Here is a 20,190-nt window from a genome sequence, read left to right on the forward strand (position 1 = left end):
TGTCTCGATATTTGTGTGTCTCATTCTTTGTCTTTGTCTTTGTCTAATATTGCTGAGGCTAATTTGTAGATGAGTTCTAATCTAATTTGCCTAAAGAAAAATAAGTTCTTATAAATCAAATAATTCTAAATACAAGAGAAATGAACCTAAACAAATTTTGGGTACACATGAATTCAGAAGCATTCAGTATTAAATACCTGGTATTAATGTTTGTTTGTTGATCTAATTAATGTAAATATGTCCAAATGTCATTCATATTAAGCATAACATTTTCATTATGCCTACATCTAATATTTCTCCACTGATCTCCAATAGCATATTGGGCACACACTGACCTGGGGAATTCAGCTTTCAGTGTCCTATCTTTTTGCCTTTTCATACTGTTCATGGGCTTCTCAAAGCAAGAATACTAAAGTGGTTTGCCATTCCCTTCTCCTGTGGATCACATTTTGTCAGAACTCTCCACCATGACCTGTCCGTCTTGGGTGGCCCTACACGGCATGGCTCATGGTTTCACTAAGTTAGACAAGGCTGTGGTCCATGTGATCAGATAGATTAGTTTTCTGTGATTGTGGTTTTCAGTCTGTCTGTCCTCTGATGGAGAAGGATAAGAGGCTTATGGAAGCTTCCTGATGGGAGAGACTGACCAAGGGGGAAACTGGGTCTTGTTCTGATGGGCAGGGCCATGCTCAGTAAATCTTCCATCCAATTTTCTGCTGATGCGCAGGGCTGGGATCTCTCTGTTATTTGACCTGAGGCCAAACTATGGTGGAGGTAATGAAGATAATGGTGACTTCCTTCAAAAGGTCCCATGCACCCACTGCTACACTCAGTGCCCCCACCTACAGCAGGCCACCGCCGACCCATGCCTCTGCTAGAGACTCCTGGACACTCACGGGTAAGTCTTGGTCAGTCTCTTGTGGGGTCACTGCTCCTTTCTCCTGGGTTCTGTTGTGCACAAGCTTCTGTCTGCCCTCCCAGAGTCTGTTTCCCAGTCCTGTGTAAGTTCTGGCGGCTGTATGGTGGGGTTAATGGTGACCTCCTTCAAGAGGACTTATGCCATACCCCGGTCTGCTGCACCCAGAGCCCCTGCCCCTGCAGCAGTCCACAGCTCACCCACACTTCCACATGAGACACAGTTCTGGCTCAGTCTCTGTGGGGTCTCTGGGCCCTGGTGCACACAAAGTATGTTTGAGCCCTCTGAGCATTTCCGGCGGGTAAGGCGTTTGACTCTAAACATGATGTCGCCCCTCCTACCGTCTTCTGTGGCCCCTCCTTTGCCATTGGACGTGGGTTATCTCCTCACAGTGGCTCCAGCGCCACACAGCCGCTGCTCCAGTGCCACCATCTTGCTGGCGAATGAAGAGATGGAGCCAAAGAAAAAAACAACAACCTGTTGTGATGTGACTGGTGATGGAAGTAAAGTCTGAGGCTATAAAGAGCAATACTGCATAGGAACCTGGAAGGTTAGGTCCATGAATCAAGGTAAATTGGAAGTGGTCAAACAGGAGATGGCAAGAGTGAACATAGACAATTTAGGAATCAGCGAACTAAAATGGACCAGAACGGGGGAATTTAACTCAGATGCACATTATATCTACTACTATGGGCAAGAATCCCTTAGAAGAAATGAAGTAGCCAACATAATCAACAAAACAGTCCAAAATGCAGTACTTCGATGCAATCAGAAAAACACAGAATGATCTCTGTTCACATTCAAGGCAGACTATTCAATATCACAGTAATCCAAGTCTATGCCCTAACCAGTAATGCTGATGAGGCTGAAGTTGAATGGTTCTATGAAGACATGCAAGACCTTCTAGAACTAACACCAGAAAAAGATGTCTTTTTCGTTATAGGGGCCTGGAATGCAAAAGTAGGAAGTCAAGAAACACCTGGAGTAACAGGCAAATTTGGCCTTAAGAGTACAAAGTGAAGCAGGGCAAAGGCTAACAGAGAACACAGTGGTCATAGCAAACACCCTCTTCCAACAACACAAGAGAAGACTACACATGGACGTCAGCAGATGGTTGACACCAAAATCAGATTGATTATATTCTTTGCAGCCAAAGATGGAGAAGCTGTATACAGTCAGCAAAAACAAGATCGGGAGCTGACTGTGGCTCAGATCATGAACTCCTTATTGCCAAATTCAGACTTAAATTGAAGAAAAGTGGGGAAAAACCACTAGATCATTCAGGTATGATCTACATTAAATCCCTTGCCATTATAGAGTGGAAGTGACAAATAGATTCAAGGGGTTAGATCTGATCGACAGAGTGCCTGAAGAACTATAGAAAGAGGTTCGTGACACTGGACAGGAGGCAGTGATCAAGATCATTCCCAAGAATAAGAAATGCAAAAAGGAAAAATGGTTGTCTGAGGAAGCCTTACAAATAGCTGAGAAAAGAGGAGAAGTGAAAGGCAAAGGAGAAAAGGAAAGATATACCCATTTGGATTCAGAATTCCAAGGAATAGCAAGGAGAGATGAGAAAGCCTTCCTCAGTGGTCAATGCAAAAAAATAGAGAAAAACAATAGAATGGGAAAGACTAGAGATCTCTTTAAGAAAATTAGAGATACCAAGGGAACATTTCACACAAAATGGGCACAATAAAGGATAGAAATTGTGTGGACTTAACAGAAGCAGAAGTTATTAAGAAGAGATGGCAGGAATAAATAGAAGAACTATACAAAAAAGATCTTCACGACCCAGATAATCACGATGGTGTGATCACTCACCTAGAGCCAGATATCCTAGAATGCAAAGTCAAGTGGGCCTTATGAAGCATCACTATGAACACAGCTAGTGGGGTGATGATATTCCATTTGAGCTATTTCAAATCCTAAAAGATGATTCTGTGAAAGTGCTACACAGCACTTTTGGAAAATTTGGATATTTGCCAGTGAATTTGGAAAATTCAGCAGTGGCCCCAGGACTGAAAAAGGTCAGTTTTCATTCCAATCCCTAAGAAAGGCAATCCCAAAGAATGCTCAAACTACCACAGAATTGCAGTCATCTCACACGCTAGTAAAGTAATGCTCAAAATTCGCCAAGCCAGGCTTCAGCAGTACGTGAACCGTGAACTTCCAAATGTTCAAACTGGATTTAGAAAATGCGGAGGTACCAGAAATCAAATTGCCAACATTCATTGGATCATTGAAAAAGCAAGAGAGTTCCAGAAAAAACATCTATTTCTGCTTTATTGACTATGCCAAAGCCTTTGACTGTGTGGATCACAAGAAACTGTGGAAAATTCTTAAAGACATGGGAATACCAGACCACTTGACCTGCCTCTTGAGAAATCTGTATGCAGGTCAGGAAGCAACAGCTAGAACTGGACATGGAGCAACAGAATGGTTCCAAATCGGGAAAGGAGTACATCCAGGCTGTATATTGTCACCCTGCTTATTTAACTTATATGCAGAGTACATCCTGTGAAAAGCTGGGCTGGATGAAGCACAAGCTGGAATCAAGATTGCCAGGAAAAATATCAGTAACCTCAGATATGCAGATGACACCATCCTTATGGCAGAAAGTGAGGAACTAAAAAGCCTCTTGATAAAAGTGAAAGAGGAAAAAAAAAAAGTGAAAGAGGAGAGTGAAAAAGTTGACTTAAAACTCAACATTCAGAAAAATAAGGTCATAGCATCCGGTCCCATCACTTCATGACAAATAAATGGGGAAACAATAGAAATAGTGAGAAACTTTAATTTTTTTGGCTCCAAAATCACTGCAGATGGTGACTGTAGATGAAATTAAAAGACGCTTACTCCTTGGAAGGAAAATTATGACCAAATTAGACAGCATATTAAAAAGCAGAGATATTACTTTTTCAATAAAGGTACATCTAGTCAAGGCTATGGTTTTTCCAGTGGTCATGTATGGATGTGAGAGTTGGACTATAAAGAAAGCTGAGCACTGAAGAATTGAGGCTTTTGAACTGTCGTGTTGGAGAAGACTCTTGAGAGTCCCTTGGACTGCAAGGAGATCCAACCAGTTCATCCTAAAGGAGATCAGTCCTGGGTGTTCATTGGAGGGACTGATGATGAAGCTGAAACTCCAATACTTTGGCCACCTGATGTGAAGAACTGACTCATTTGAAAAGATCCTGATGCTGGGAAAGATTGAAGGTGGGAGGGGAAGGGGATGACAGAGGATGAGATGGTGGGATGGCATCACTGACTCAATGGACACGGGTTTGAGTAAACTCCGAGAGGTGATGATGGACAGGGAGGCCTGGTGTGCTGCAGACCATGGGGTCACAAGGATTCAGACATGACTGAGTGACTGAACTGAACTGAACTGAACTGAACTGAAGGGTATGTTTCCTTTTCTCTAATGTTTGAATCATTCCTAGTGGGGTTTTTTTTTTTTGGCTTCCCCGGTGGCTCAGCAGTAAAGCATCCACCTGCAATGCAGGAGCCACAGGAAACATAGTTCAATACCTGGTTTGGGAAAATCCCCTGAAGGAAGGCATGGCAACCCACTCCAGTGTTCTTGTCTGGAGAATTCCATGGACAGAGGAGTCTGGTGGGCTACTTTCCATAGCATCGCAAAGAGTCAGACACAACTGAAGCGACTTAGCACACACACAGTGATTTTGTTAAGGGAATGAAACATACCTCAGTAATATAATTTAATGACCTTGTTCTCTAAAATGGGAAGAGTCCCTCCCTCTGAATAGCTAATTAAACTAGCTCATTCTCTTCTACCTTTCTCTTTCACCATTCAAGACTGCAGTGTGTTTCCTAGCATTGCACATGGATCCTATGAAGATGTGAGTTCACTTTTATCCTTTACTACTGTGGTGCAGTATAAATGTGATGAAGGATATATTCTAGTTGGAGAAGAAAAAATCACCTGCAGAAATTCACATTGGTCATCTCCAGGGCCTCAGTGTAAAGGTAACTCCACTTTACTCATGGCCCTTGCTAAGATAGTAGGACCATCATGTATATTCTGACAGTATGGTTTCCACCCAGCCAGAGGCAGCGCTTAAAAGCTTGTGTTTATTATTCATTTGTTCATTCATTTCCTGTGTATTCAATAGTTGGATGTGGTACTGGGCTGTTTGAAAAAATACATGCTATTTAAAGAAAAATTGTTTCAAAAATATTTTCCTCTGTTATCTTCCAGAACTTTGTTGCTTTACCTTTCACGTTGATATCCCCAGCTCACTTGGAATCCTATGGGTTTATGGTATGAAGTAGGAGTCAAAATTTTTTTACTCCAGTAAGTAATCCATGAAGCCAGCACCACATTAAATGGACCATAGTTTTCACACTGCACTCCAGTACTATCTTTGTCATAATTCAAGAATTGGAGACAATAATTTTTAATTTAAGAGAATAGTGAGGTGTTTTTTTTTTTTTTAATAGTGAGGTTTTAACAAAAATTTGCAGTCCTTGCAAAAGTTAGAATGAGGACTCTTATGGGAAAATCCCGAACATTCTTGAAGTATCTGATATCTCCATTAGCACCTGGTACATATCATCACCTCCTCATAGAGAAGCTGACATGATATGAAACCAAGATTATGCATGCCTCTTTTTTTTTCTTTTTCTTCTAACAGCAATTCAAGGGTCTAATTTCCCACCATTGTCTCCATTTAATACAGGAAGATACTAAGGGTATGAGACTAGAGATTGCCTATCTAGGATGCTGAAAATAAGGCTTTGACATACAATAGTTTTGAAAACTCAGATTCTAGGACCATAATACCCAGATTTATATCATAATTATGCGACACAAAGGCTATGCAACCTTAGACGAATCACATAAATTGTCTTTACCTAATTTTTCTCTCCAGCAAAATATTTTAGCTGAGGCTATGTGTACAATGACATTAATATTATCATTATTAATTTTATTGTTATAATAGTACAATGACTGCAGTTAAAGAGCAACTCTCAGCATGCAGGCATAATTTATTATCAATGTTTCTCACTCCGCCAATATTCTTTACTACTGTATGATTATTCTGAGAATCACAAAACGACCATATTTGTCTTTCTATTATAGTTTTGTGTCTGAAACCATAGGTAGAAGATGGAACTTTTTCTGTGGACAAGGATCAGTATGTTCAGCCTGAAAACTGTCCATGTGACTCTGGCTTATGTATGGTCGCCTCTCCAAATATCATCTGCTCAGAGAATGGGACGTGGTACCCAGAAGTGCCCAAGTGTGAGTGGGTAAGTGGCACACCTCAGGTGTTCTATCACATTCTACAGATGATAACCTGCTCCAGAGCATTGTCCCAGCTGACACTGATGAGATTTGCCTTCTATCAGGACTCATTTCTGAGTTGTTTAAATCAATTTCAGCATCGGCACTTTTACTCTCAAAGTACATGTTGAGCTCTTAAGGCAAATTCTAATTCCTCATTTTATAGCAAGACAGACCAAGCCCCCAGATAGGAGGGTTCCATAGATACAGGTATTTCCTACAATAAATGTTATGATTTTGCATAGACATCAGATCCATCCCTTCAGTTGGTCCTGAAGAAGTTCCCTAGGTGTCCTTGGCAGTGCTGTTTCTTCTCTGTTTAGATAGTTTCACTGCTGCTTTAAGAGCAGTGCCGGTCAGATATTAGGATAAATAATTTTGCTGAGATGTACAAAGTATCTTTTGATTTTTTGCATCAGTGCTACGGAGGGTCTTGATATTCCAACTTTACTGTCTTTAATAGGCATCCTGAAGGAAGCTTAAACTCTCAGTTTGGAGAGAAACCTCTCAAACCATCCTTTATCTCTTTCAGGAAGTTCGCATGGGCTGTGAGCAAGTGCTCATAGGCAGGAAACTCATGCAGTGTCTCCCAAGTCCTGAGGATGTAAAAGTGGCCCTGGAGGTATATAAACTGTCTCTGGAGGTTGAAGGACTGGATGTACAGACTTGAAGTTGAGCACCCATTAAAAATCAGTACATCTGTTTCCCTCCCCTTCCCTTTAAAAATAGAGAATTGGGCACATTTCTCTCACTAGCAACTCTACCGTTCCTTCAGTGCTATTATTTACTGAAAAAATACCTGTATTTGGAGGATCTTTGATATTTTTTGGTGCCACTTATAGTATGGAACTATTGGTGGTTTATATTCTCTCTCATCTTGAGCTTCTGTTTCCCTGGATTTGGTCATAAGGCAGAAATAAATAATCACCTGTCAAAAGTCCAGTGTCTTTGTTTTCACTTTGATTCCCTTGGAATGAGAAATTAAGGATCTATATCAATCACTTCCTAATGTTTCTCTGATTAACATCTTTTCTATTTTACATGCTAGCAACTTGTATGAGATGTATTTACACCACACTTTCACTTCCTACTCATTCTTCAGTGCCGAGGTCAAATAGCACATCTTCCTCTGTCTTCTGCTTTCTCTCTCTCTGTTGATCACTAGTGTTTTCTCTGGAACAACTTCTCAGTTCCTCTTTATATTTAAGGTACAGTTGGTTTTGCTTGGCATTCAATAATAACCAACTTGAACACTTTTGAAAGTCTGCATGCAACCCAAGCATTCCTCTTGGGCACACCCAAATCTCCCAATCCAGTGTGATCACTTTTTAATATTTCAGTTAAAATAGCTTTAGTGTCTTTTTTGGGACAGATTCTCCAGAAGCAGATCCCAAGAAAAGAATTTATGTACAAGTGATTTATTAAGGAACTTCTCCGAGTTTTCCAAGGAGAAATAGGAAAAGGAGTAGGGTAAGCAGGATGGAAGGAGCTTCCCTTGTGGCTCAGCTGGTGAAGAATCTGCCTGTAAAGCAGGAGACCCGGGTATGATTCCTGGGTTGGGAAGATCACTTGGAGAAGGGATAGGTTACCCACTCCAGTATTCATGGGCTTCCTTGGTGGCGCAGACAGTGAAGAATCTGCCTGCAGTGTGGGAGACCTGGGTCCGATCCCTGGGTTGGGAAGATCCCCAGGAGGAGGGCACTGCAACCCACTCCAGTGCTCTTGCCTGGAGAATCCCATGGACAGAGGAGCCTGGTGGGCTACAGCCCATGGGGTCACAATGAGTCAGACACGACTGAGAGACTAAGCACAAGCAGGATGGAACAGAGAAGGCACCTAGTAGGGCGACTAGGCAGAGTCATATGGAGGGTGGCTTAGCCTTAACCCAAAAGGGGATCCTGGACTATCAGTTTGTGTATATTCTGTCCCAATTCCAGGTAAAGGAACTGGGCTTTCATTCTGCTGTACCAGTCAGCTATTGGTGAAGGGACACTCTGCAGACACACAAGCCTCCGGGGCATCCAGCTCTCTCTGTGTGACTTCAGAGCTGGCCCACAGCCTGGGGCAAGTCCTCCCCAAAGAGTGGGAGGTGAGACCCTAAGAAGTCCGAGCACACAGAAGCCTGCAGAGGAGAATGCAGAAATGGGAAAAGGGTCTGAGGGCCTGGGTGGAACTTTCAATGCTTATCCCACACATATCTCTCTTACAGCTTTGGATATTCTTGGAAGCCTTATCATTTCTGATGGTCACCTCTTCTTCCAACTTTTTGCCTCCCCAAATGTCATTCTCACTCATACTTAGCTACTATGACTAGCCTCTGGTTTGCCACTGCATCTTGATCAATTATAGAGAACATGTCTCTTTTCGTTGATTTCTTCAAAATACTAGTCACATAAGAAAGTTGCATAGCAGACTTTTACTAACATTTTAGGGTTAACAGAGGGATGTCTGTATGGTTACATAGACTGGACTTTCATATCAAATGTTACATAACTATGATCTTAAAAAGACCTATTGCCTTCCCCTGCTACCAGGAACCTCTTCTGGTTAACTCTGCATGACCCTGCCCGCCTCCAGGCTTTTCTGGTCTAATGCTTTTCCTCTTCAAATCACTCCTTCTCACATTTCAAATGTTCTTGTTCTCACTGCCCCAGAAGCCCATTTCTCTTTATTAAGAAAAGCATTTTAGCAATGTCTTTCCCTAGTTTCAGGGCATTCATATCCAAAAAAATCCATGAAGGTACTCAAATAATCAAAGGACTATCCATTCCAAGTCTGAGAGCCAAGCTATTGAGAAGACTCAGAGGCATCTCTGAAGCATGAGGCTCCTCTGTCTCCCCTGCTGTCTCTACCCAGGGCACTGTGGGGACCTTTTCACACTGATGTGAGTTATGCCACAATCTTTTTATTTGTTAGTTCTAAATTAAATACACATAATTATAAGTACAAAAGTAACATAGAAGGAAAACAAGAATTCAGCCTTACAAAAGGATTTATAAAAAGTCAGGTTATTCACTTTTCTATCTCAGTGTTACTCTGTTTTGAGCTTTTCTGATTAACTTAGTCACTCTGAAGAGAGAATGCACTCATTTTATCACACGAGTTTTTATCTCTAAACATATATTTTTATTTCCTGCTACAAAATTGATCAATCTAGCTCCCATTTTCCCTCTTGTCTCTCTCTCCATTGGCCAGTCTCATTTAATTTTCTGTATTTTATTGTTTAATTTTCTTTAAGACTTTAAACAACATATTTAAACCTCTATTATTTATGTAACTTTTATTTTTAATAATTTACTCTTTTATCAAGCTAGTACCAGCAAATAATGAAAAAGTCAAATAATCCGGAAAACATTTCAATGAAAACCCTGAAATTTTGATCCATTCAATCCCACCCTTTGGTCTCATTCCCCCCAAATAACCATTTTCAACTCCTTTAACTCTGTCTTATGATATTTCACTACATGTTTCCAAAAATATTTTTATTATACTTACATTTATTATTTTTAAACATCATGTATTGACTTACTACTAAGAGAGACTAGAGTTTAGAGTGTCATCCTTTACATTGTTTGTAGTATCATCTTTCCTCACAGTGCAGGAATCTTACTCCTTTGGTTAAATTAGTATTCAGTATGAACACTATTTGATTAAGCAAATCTTGGTCTTTGCTAAGCCAAGTTAAGCTCAGTTGTAAATATTTATTTACTGAGCTTAAATATTTATTTATAGCTCTTTAATTTTTATGGCATTAATAATTTATCCAGTCCCATCACTTCATGGCAAATAGATGGGGAAACAGTGGAAAGAGTGGCTGACTTTATTTTTCTGGGCTCCAATATCACTGCAGATAGTGACTACAGCCATGAAATTAAAAGACACTTATTCCTTGGAAGGAAAGTTATAACCAACCTAGACAGCATATTAAAAAGCAGAGACATTACTTTGTCAATAAAGGTCCGTCTAGTCAAGGCTATGGTTTTTCCAGTGGTCATGTATGGAAGTGAGAGTTGGACTATAAAGAAAGCTGAGCACCGAAAAATTGATGCTTTTGAACTGTGGTGTTGGAGAAGATTCTTGAGAGTCCCTTGGACTGCAAGGAGATCCAACCAGTCCATCCTAAAGGAAATCGGTCCTGAATGTTCATTGGTGGGACTGATGTTGAAGCTGAAACTCCAATACTTTGGCCACCTGATGCGAAGAGTTGATTCATTTGAAAAGACCCTAATGCTGGGGAAGATTGAGGGCAGGAGGAGAAGGGGACGACAGAGGATGAGATGGTTGGATGGCATCACCGACTCGATGGATGTGGGTTTGGGTGAACTCTGGGAGTTGGTGATGGACAGGGAGTCCTGGCGTGCTGCAATTCATGGGGTCACAGAGTCGGACACGACTGAGCGGCTGAACTGAACTGAAGAATTTATTTTGTTTTGTTTATTTGTTTAGTTTTCTACATTTCTATTGCTGATTCTTGCTGCATGCTCCAAAAACTCTGCCGTGGTCTAGCAATCTATTTCTTAATGCTCATATTCTCAGACGTTTTTTTAATTCCATACATTCCCCATTGTCACTCCTGGAGAATTTCTTCCCGGCCTCTCTTTTCAGGGATTCTGAAATAAACAGTTTATGCTGAAATCCTAGGTCTTCCCTTTGCTGTTCTGTTTATTACTTTGATTCCAAGTCTTTGTTTTATTTCCTCATTTTTGCTATTACAGATCCTTCAAAAGCTTCTTAAGAAAAGAGTATCTGGGAAGTAAATTTCTGAGTCATTACATGTTTTAATATATCTTTTTTTCCACTACCCTCATACTTATAGATTGCATGTAGAAGTTTGGCTTCTCTCAGAATTTAGAAGGCATGTCTCCATTGCCATGCCCTTTCCAGTTTTGCTATGGAACAATCCATGATATTCCAGTCCTTGATACAGTGTTGTCGATTTTTTTCTGTCTCTGGGAAATGTTGAAGATTCCCTAGTAGCTTAGACAGTAAAGTATTTGCCTTCAATTCAGGAGACTCAGGTTTGATCCCTGGGTTGGAGAGATCCCCTGGAGAAGGAAATGGCAACCCACTCCAGTATTCTTGCCTGGAGAATTCCAAGGACAGTGGAGCCTGGAGGGCTACAGTCCATGAGGTCGCAAAGAGTCGGACACGACTGAGGGACTAATACATACACTGGAAAATATTAGTATTTTCATTTTTATCCCTGTGGCCTTACTGTAAGATGTTTTTCATGCATTTACTTGGGTACTCGTTGGAAATTTCTGATCTGTAAACACATGTGCTTTAGGTCAGGGAAAACTTTTAGAATATTTTTCTGTTATTTTTTGTTTTCATTTAATTTTCTCTTATCTCCCCAACCCCACCCCTGGAACTCCTTTTAATAAAATATTGTTTTAACTATTTTTTTCTGTCTTACTTCCCATATTTTGTTATGTCCTACTTTTGGGAATATTTTCCAGACTTTGTATTTTAAGATTTTTATTGAAGTTTAAAATCCATCATATTTTAATTTCTAATAACTTGCTCTTGCTCATTTTTTTTAACTTATCATTATGTTCTTTATTCACAGATTCAATATGATTTTTTTCTGTCTCTGAAAGTGAAAGTCGCTCATTGGTGTTCAACTCTTTGCAACCCCAAGCACTATACAGTCTGAGGAATTCTCCAGGCCAGAATACTGAGTGGGTAGATGCCAGGGTCCAGCCCCAGCAGGATCCAGGGGTACCCTCAGGATGAACGGCGTCGGTGAGTGAGAGAGAGAGAGAGAGACCAGACTGGGGTGTGTGCAGCAGGGTCTGGCCTCCGCTTTATTTTTCACCGTAGCTTTTACACCCTAAGTTAGTACATTTCTAAGGGGAAGATAAGCACACAGAGTTAATTTAACATTACATCAGCTTGTCCTTCACGAAACCAGGTGTGCTCTGTATATTTTTTGTTTATAAGAGTCTTTTCCCATAGATTTTCTGTACATTATCTTCTGGCCTTGAGCTTAGCAGAAAACAGAAAAGTGGCAGTTTCATGGTACAGCAGGTTGCAACATAGTAGAAATACAATCCTGTTAACACAAAGGTCAGTCTTTTTTGCAGAAGTTCTCAGGTAAAGTTATCTAAAAAGTTTTACCACACAAAGACTCTGCGGCTCCGGTGAGGCAGCCTCTGTTTAGCACTCTTGGTTAAAATTAACAATTATCTTATTGTTTCCATACTAGGGCTAAACTCTTATTTTTCTAAATCCTTAACTATATTAACAATAGTTTCTACTGCACAACCTCAGTAATCAAACGTTGATCTAATAACCACTTTTAAAACAACATGTTTTATGAGGGCTCTGTGCCTATTAGGGCCTTTTTTATGGTTAATCTCTATGTATAATATCTTTTGGCCTTCAGAACTGTTGACATTTTATGGCTTGCACCTGGTATAACTTTATGCAACTTCAGTAGCCGACCCTGTCTTTCTTGTGGTTAATCTATTTTCTTTCTATTAGGTGTCATCTCCATGGGAACTACATAGGATTGCATTTTTACAGAACAGAAATGCAAAGGATTGCAAAAACAGCAGATGTGGCACAAAACAGGCTCTTAGTCTAAAAGTTAATTACCTGCAAGAAGTCACCAGCTAATCTCTATCTAAAGTATTTTTTATTAGGCACATTTGTGGCTATTTTATTTGTGGAGACTTTCTCACCCTGCGGAGGGACCTTTGCTTAATGGTTTCTTTTGTTAGCGTACTGTGCTTAGGATGGTTAGAACATTCATGAGCATTTTTTGCAATAGGAGCACACATATGCCAAACAAGCCAGAATGCCAGCAAAAGGGTTTGAATTGAAGCATTTCCTTCATCCCTGGCCCCTTCATAGGGTACCAGCATCCAGGAGACTTATTAATTAGGGTTTTAAGTTGGTCTTTATTCAGTGAAAGAGGAGCAGGAGAGCTTCTCGGCAGGCAACACAAGAATCTGCAGCAGGGCGAACAAGAACAACAGCAACAAAAGGGGGGAGGATACAGGGTGGGGTAGAGGCCGGGGTCAACCTGGAGGGTCCCTTGTGTCCTGAATGGCCTTGCGTGTCAGGTCTTCTCCTCATGACCTTGTCATGGGTGGGATCTCCCATAATGTCTCCCAGCAGGTAGCCTTTCCCTTCCCCAAGGACTCTTCCCAACTCAGGGATAGAACCCAGGTCTCCTGCATTGCAGGCAGATGCTTTACCAGCTGAGCTACTAGAGAAGCCTGTCTCTGAAAATACTAATTATAGGGTGGAGTTTGGGGGACATTCTTTTTTTTTTTTCTATTCATATAAAGGAGTGGAACCCTAAAATATTGTTTGATATCTCTGCATGTATGAGTGAGGCTTCTCTACTGGTAAACTTCTTTGGAGCATGGTAAGCAGCAAGGTTTAACTATTGTATGTTTGTTTTGGGCGTCCCTGGTGGCTCAGTGGTAAAGAATACACCTGCAATGCAGGAAACCTGGATTCGATCCCTGGGTTGGGAAGATCCCCTGAAGGAGGGCATGGCAACCCACTGCAGTGTTCTTGCTTGGAGAGTCCCATGGACAGAGGAGGCTGCAGGCTGCAGATCATAGGGTCACAACGAGCCAGACATGACTGAAGCGACTGAGCCCACATGCATGGTTGTTTTCTTTTTAAATGGGACATGTATTTATCAGTCTTTGCCTTGGAGATGCTCAATATATTCTGATAAGATTTCCATAATCCCCTCTACTGATTTATAAATCTTAGTTTTTTTTTTATTGAGTTTATAACACTTATGTAAGATGAAGAAATGGGTATTTCTAAGTTTATGTTCAACTTCACTGTCCTTCCACCTGTCAACTTCTGTCAACACACTATTATTTTTATACTGAATCATTTATAGCCCTGTGATTCTATTGAGTATCTCTGACCACTACCCACTGAAGGTAGAACTAACCTCTGTCATATACTGTACTTGCTATTCATCTGTGGATTGTGTTCACAGTAGGTGTCCAAAAATCATTTCATAAAAGGATGTTCAAATTTCATAAGCTAAGATTTAATACAAAAGATCAATTTTTAAAAACCTCTGTTGAATGGAATTTCTTCTGTGGTTCCGAAGGCCAAAACCAAGTGATCTGTTCATTTTCTAGGTTTATCAGAAGACACTCAGGGCCATGAAAATGTCCAGGAATAAACAAGATAATCTTGAAACAGAACAAAGTTGGAGAACTAGTATTACTAGATCTCAAGATAGATGAACTATAAAGGTGTATTAATTAAAACAGTGGGTATTGGTACCAATGGAATCGAGTTGATTATACTTATATGTATTTTATACATAACATATATACATATAAATTTATATTCATAGTAATATATTTATCTTAATTGTGAAAAATTTGACTCTTCAGTGTGGTAGGAAATGATGTCTTTTCAATGCATATTTCATACATTAATTGTAGAGCTACACAGAAAAATTGTAACTTGACCCCTATCTTACATTTACTGAAAAGAAACCTGAAGTGATTATAGGTCTACATGTGAAAGGTAAAAAAATAAGTGACACATGTAAAAGAATTCCTTCATGATCTTAAAGCAGGCAAATAACCTTGTATATAACAACATAAAAAGCATTATGAAAAAAGTTGTAAATTTTCTAATATTAGAAGAAGCATTTCTGCTTATTTAAAGTGTGAAAGGAAAGTAAAAAATGTTTGGCAAAGATTTACAAATTGCCAGTAGGTACATGAAAAGATACTCAGCATCATTAGTTTTAGAGAAACACAAATCAGAACTGCAATGTCATACCACTTGCCACCTACTGAGGTGACTATAATTATTTTTAGTAGAAAATAACAAGTGTTGGGAGGATGTGGAGAAATTAGAACACTAATAAATTGCTGGTAGGAATGTGAAATGCTGTAGCTGTTTGAAAAAAGTTGACAGTTTCTCAAAAAGTTAGGGTGCCTATGTGATCCAGCAGCTCATTTTAAGTTGTATACCTCAGAGAAAAGAAAGCGGATCTTCCTACAAACACATGCACATGAATGTGCACAGCAGCATTATTCATAATAACCCCAAAGTGAAAACAACTCAGCTGATGATTGGATAAGCAAAATGTGGCCTATTCATAAATGGCATACTACGTATGTGTGTGCAAAGTTGCTTCTGTCATGTCCGACTTTTTGCGACCCTATGGACTGTAGCCTGACTCTGTCCATGGGATTCTCCAGGCAAGAATACTGAAGTGTGTTACCATGCCTTCTTCCAGGGGATCTTCCCAATCCAGACATTGAGCCAGCATCTTTTATGTCTCCTGCATTGGCAGGTGGGTTCTTTACCATTCACGTCACTTGAGAAGCCCAAATGGTGTACTACTTAGTGACAAAGAAGAATGAAGTACTGACACATTCTACAATGCGACTGAACCTAGGCAACATTATGCTAAGAAAAAGAAGCCAGACATAAAGGACTGTATGTACTGTGTGCTTTAATTTATATGAAATGTCAACTCTATAGAGACAAAAGGTAGACTAGTATTTGGCAGAGCTTAGGAGAGTGAGTGGAGAAGGAAATGGCAAACCACTCCTGTGGTCTTGCCTGGAGAATCCCAGGGACGACGGAGCCTGGTGGGCTGCCGTCTATGGGGTCGCACAGAGTCGGACACAACTGAAACGACTTAGCAGCAGCAGCAGCAGCAGCGGAGCGAGAGAATGAGGAGTGAGTGCTAAAGGACAAGAGGTTTCTTTTTGGAGTGATGTAAGCATTCAGAAATTAGATAGTGATGATGGCTGCACACTTTATGAATTGTAGACATTAAAATGATAAATTTTGTGTTATGTCAATTATATCTCAAAAAAGAGCTACTGAATTGAGATGAATTGTGTTCTCCCCAAACTCATATGTTGAAATCTGAGGTACTTTAGCACTTCAGGATGTAACACTATTTGGAGATAAGACCTTTTAGTAGATCTTTAGGATGAAAACACTAATTCAAAAACATACATACACCCCAATGTTCATAACAGTTCTATTCACAATAGCCAAGACATGGGAACAACGCAAATGCCAACAACAGATGACTGGTTTAACATAAGAACCTAATGGAAGCAGAGGAGATTAAGAAGAGGTGGCAAGAATACACAGAAGAACTATACAGAAAAGGCCTTAATGACCGGGATAACCACAATAGTGTGGTCACTAACCTCGAGCCAGACATCCTGGAGTGGGAAGTAAAGTGGGCTTTAGGGGCATTACTATGAACAAAGTTGGTTGAAATGATGGAAATCCAGCTGAGCTATTTCAAATCCTAAAAGATGATGCTGTTAAAGTGCCACACTCAATATGTCAGCAAGTTTGGAAAACTCAGCTGTGGCCACAGGGCCAGAAAACATCAGTTTTCATTCCAATCCCAAAGAAGGGCAATGCCAAAAAATGTTCAAACTATCATACAGTTGTGCTCATTTAACATGCTAGTAAGGTTATGCTCAAAATCCTTCAAGCTAGGCTTTAGTAGTACATGAACTGAGAATTTCAAGATGTACAATCTGGGTTTAGAAAAGGCAGAGGAACCAGAAATGAAATTGCCAACATTCCTTGGATCACAGAGAAAGCAAAAGAATTCCAGAAAAACATCTACTTCTGCTTCATTAACTACTCTAAAACCTTTGACAGTGTGGATCACAACAAACTGTGGAAAATTCCTAAAGAGATGGGAATACCAAACCACATTACCTGCCTCTTGGGAAGCCTGTAAGCAGGTTAGGAAGCAACAGTTAGAGCCAGACAGGAACAACGGACTGGTTCAAAATTGGGAAAGGAGTATGTAAAGTCTGTATATTGTCACCCTGCTTATTTAACTTCTATGCAGACTACATCATGTGAAATGTCGGACTGGATGAAGCACAAGCTAGAATCAAGATTGCAGGGAGAAATATCAATAAACTCAGATATACAGATGACACCATCCTGATGGCAGAGAGTGAAGAGGAGCTAAAGAGCCTCTTGATGAAAGTGAAAGAGGAGCATGAAAAAGCTGACTTAAAACTAAGATCATGGCATCTGTTCCCATCATTTCATTGCAAATAGATGGTGGAAAAGTGAAAACAGTAACAGATTTTCTTTTCTTGGGCTCCAGAATCACTGCAGATGGTGACTGCAGCCATGAAAGGAAAGCTATGATAAACCTAGACAGTGTATTAAAAAGCAGAGACATTACTTCACTTACAAAGATCCTCTGGTCAAAGCTGTGGTTTTCCCAATAATCATGTATGCATGTTAGAGTTGGACGATAAAGAAGGCTGAGTACCAAAGAATTGATGATTTTGAATTGTGGTGCTGGAAAAGACTCTTGAGAGTCCCTTGGACTGCAAGGAAATCAAGTCAGTCAATCCTAAAGCAAATCAACCCTTGAATATTCATTGGACGGACTGATACTGAAGCTTCAATATTTCGGCCAGTTGATGTGAAGAACTGACTCACTGGAAAAGACCCTGATGCTGGGAAAGATTGAAGGCAGGAGGAGAAGGGAGTGACAGAGGATGAGATGGCATCATCGACTCAATGGACATGAGTTTGAGTCAAACTCCAGGAGACAGTGAAAGATAGGGAACCCTGGTTGGTTACAGTCCATGGGGTTTCAAAGTGTCAGACATGACAGAGAGACTAAACGACAACATGCCCATTGAGTCACTGATGTCATCTAACCATCTCATCCTCTGTCACCCATATCTTCTGCCCTCAATCTTTTCCAGCATCAGGGTTTGTTTTTTTTTTTTTTTCAGTGAGTCAGCTCTTCTCATCAGGTGGCAAAAATGTTGGAGCTTCAGCTTCAGCATCAGTCCTTCCAATGAATATTCAGGGTTGATTTCCTTTAGGATTGACTGGTTTGATCTCCCTGCTGTCCAAGGGACTCTCAAGGGTCTTCTCCAGCACCACAGTTTGAAAACATCAGTGCTTAGCCTTTTTTATGGTCCTGCTCTCATATCTGTACATGATAACTGGAAAAACATAGCTTTGGGAAGGGTGGTCCCAAGATGGCAGAGGAATAGGATGGGGAGACCACTATCTCCCCCACAAATTCATCAAAAGAGCATCTGAACGCTGGTCAACTTCCACAAAACAACTTCTGAATGCTGGCAAAGGACACCAGGCACCCAGCAAGGCAGCCCGTTCTCTTCGAAAGGAGGTAGGGCAAAATATAAAAGACAAAAGGAGAGACAGAAGAGTTAGGGATGAAGACCTGTCCTGGGGAGGGAGTCGTGAAGGAGAAGTTTCCACACAGTAGGAAACGCTCTCACAGGCGGGTCTGTGGGGACTTTTGGAATCTCAGAGGGCAACATAACCGGGAGAAAAAAAAAAACAAATAAACAGAGAATAGTGCCTAACTGCAACTGCCAACAGAGAAGTAGCCCAGATGCTCCCGTCCACCACCAGTGAGTGGGAGCTGGACAGGGCGGCGTGGGCTGAATAATGGTTGCTTAGGGTGAGGACCGGGCCTAAATGCCCTGAGGACAATCTGAGGGAGCTCACATGAGATAGCAACCCAAACTGGGGGATCACCAGAGAGGGAAAAAAAAAAAAGGAAGAGAACTTTCCTGCGAAAGTGCGAAAGGCTCTAATGTGCAGCCTCGCCCACTCACAGAACAAAGGATTGAGCGAACACCAAAGGGGAGCCAGCCGGCTGCATACAGGCCCCTCCTCCCCAGCCCCCCAAGGCAGAGAGGCAGGTGTGTGAGGCCAGAGTCCAGAGTCGGAAGGCAAGCGGTTGCAGCAATCTCGGCCCCAGAGACAGCATTTTCCCCGGACTGTGAGCAGGCTCCCAGTTGCCAACCACGTCTTCCTGGGCTCCTGGGTGGTTGACATCTGCGAGGAGGGTCGCAGCCTCAGATCAGCGCCCCAGAGGAGACACACACTTGAGACGGTGCTCTTGCGGCGCACCCGCGAACCTGGTGGGGACTGGGGAGGTGTTTAAGATGCTCGCCTACCCGAACAGTGCGCTCGTCAAGCACCTGGCCTCCTGAGCAGCCCGGACCTGGGAAAGGCACAAGACACATGCCCGGCTCAGCCTGTGTCCTGGCAGAGCGCCCGGGAACCCAAGCGGCTTAGACCTGGGGAGGGCATGGAGCGCAGGGCCCACCTGGGACGGTGCCCTTGCAGAGCAGCCTGGAGCCTGAGCAGTCTAGACCTGTAAAGCACAGGCGCCGTGAGCGGGGGCAAACCCAGTGTGGTCCATACACTGCGAGCACTCCCCACACACACCCACACACGCCAGCGTCCCTCCCTTCCCACAACACGACTGAACAAGTGAGCCTAAATAAGTGACCACCTTCGCCCCGCTGTGTCAGGGTGGAAATTATACACTGAAGAGACTTGCAAAAGGAGGAAGTCAAAATAAACAAAGAAGAGGGAACCACTCTGGAAGTGACAGGTGCAACAGATTAAAACCCTGCAGTTAACACTGACTAAGCATTGGAAGGGGCCGATAGCCCTTGAGGACAAGTACAAGCTGAAATAAGGAACCATCTGAAGTTGAACTGACCCCACACTGCCCACAACAGCTCCAGAGAAATTCCTAGCTATATTTTCACTACTATTACTTTTTAATTTTCCTTTTTAAAATTTAACTTCTTTACTACTTCTTTAATTTTAATTTTTATAACCTACTATTACCTTGCAAAAAAAGGCCCTATTTTTAAAGCAACTTTCATATATATTAAAAAAAATTTTAATTGATTTTGTTTTGTATTTTTTATATTGCATTTTCTAATTTATTTTTTTATATTGTATTTTTGAGAGTCTAACCTCTATTCTAGATTTTTAATCTTTGCTTTTTGGTGTTTGTTATCAATTTTGTACCTTTATAAATCTAATCTTCAGTATCCATTTTCACTTAGGGATGTGATTACTGGTTTGATTGCTCTCTCCCCTTTTGACTCTCCCTTTTCTCCCCCAGGTCTCCTTTATCTCCCTCCTCCCTCTTCTCTTCTCT

At 41.2% G+C, this 20,190-nt stretch overlaps 1 protein-coding gene across 1 annotated transcript in view; it reads left to right on the forward strand.

Moving 5' to 3' along the window:
- The window catches only part of LOC122708044 (C4b-binding protein alpha chain-like), a 30,182-nt gene extending 10,790 nt beyond the window's left edge, over positions 1–19,392 (forward strand). Inside the window, 4 exon segments of the mRNA XM_043924125.1 lie at positions 4,736–4,906; positions 6,024–6,193; positions 6,760–6,885; positions 19,195–19,392. Of these exon segments, the coding sequence (XP_043780060.1) occupies positions 4,736–4,906; positions 6,024–6,193; positions 6,760–6,885; positions 19,195–19,392 (665 nt within the window).
- The last annotated feature ends 798 nt before the right edge of the window (positions 19,393–20,190 follow it).

The sequence above is a fragment of the Cervus elaphus genome, chromosome 14, assembly GCF_910594005.1.
Source record: "Cervus elaphus chromosome 14, mCerEla1.1, whole genome shotgun sequence".
In the NCBI taxonomy this organism is placed as follows: domain Eukaryota; kingdom Metazoa; phylum Chordata; class Mammalia; order Artiodactyla; family Cervidae; genus Cervus; species Cervus elaphus.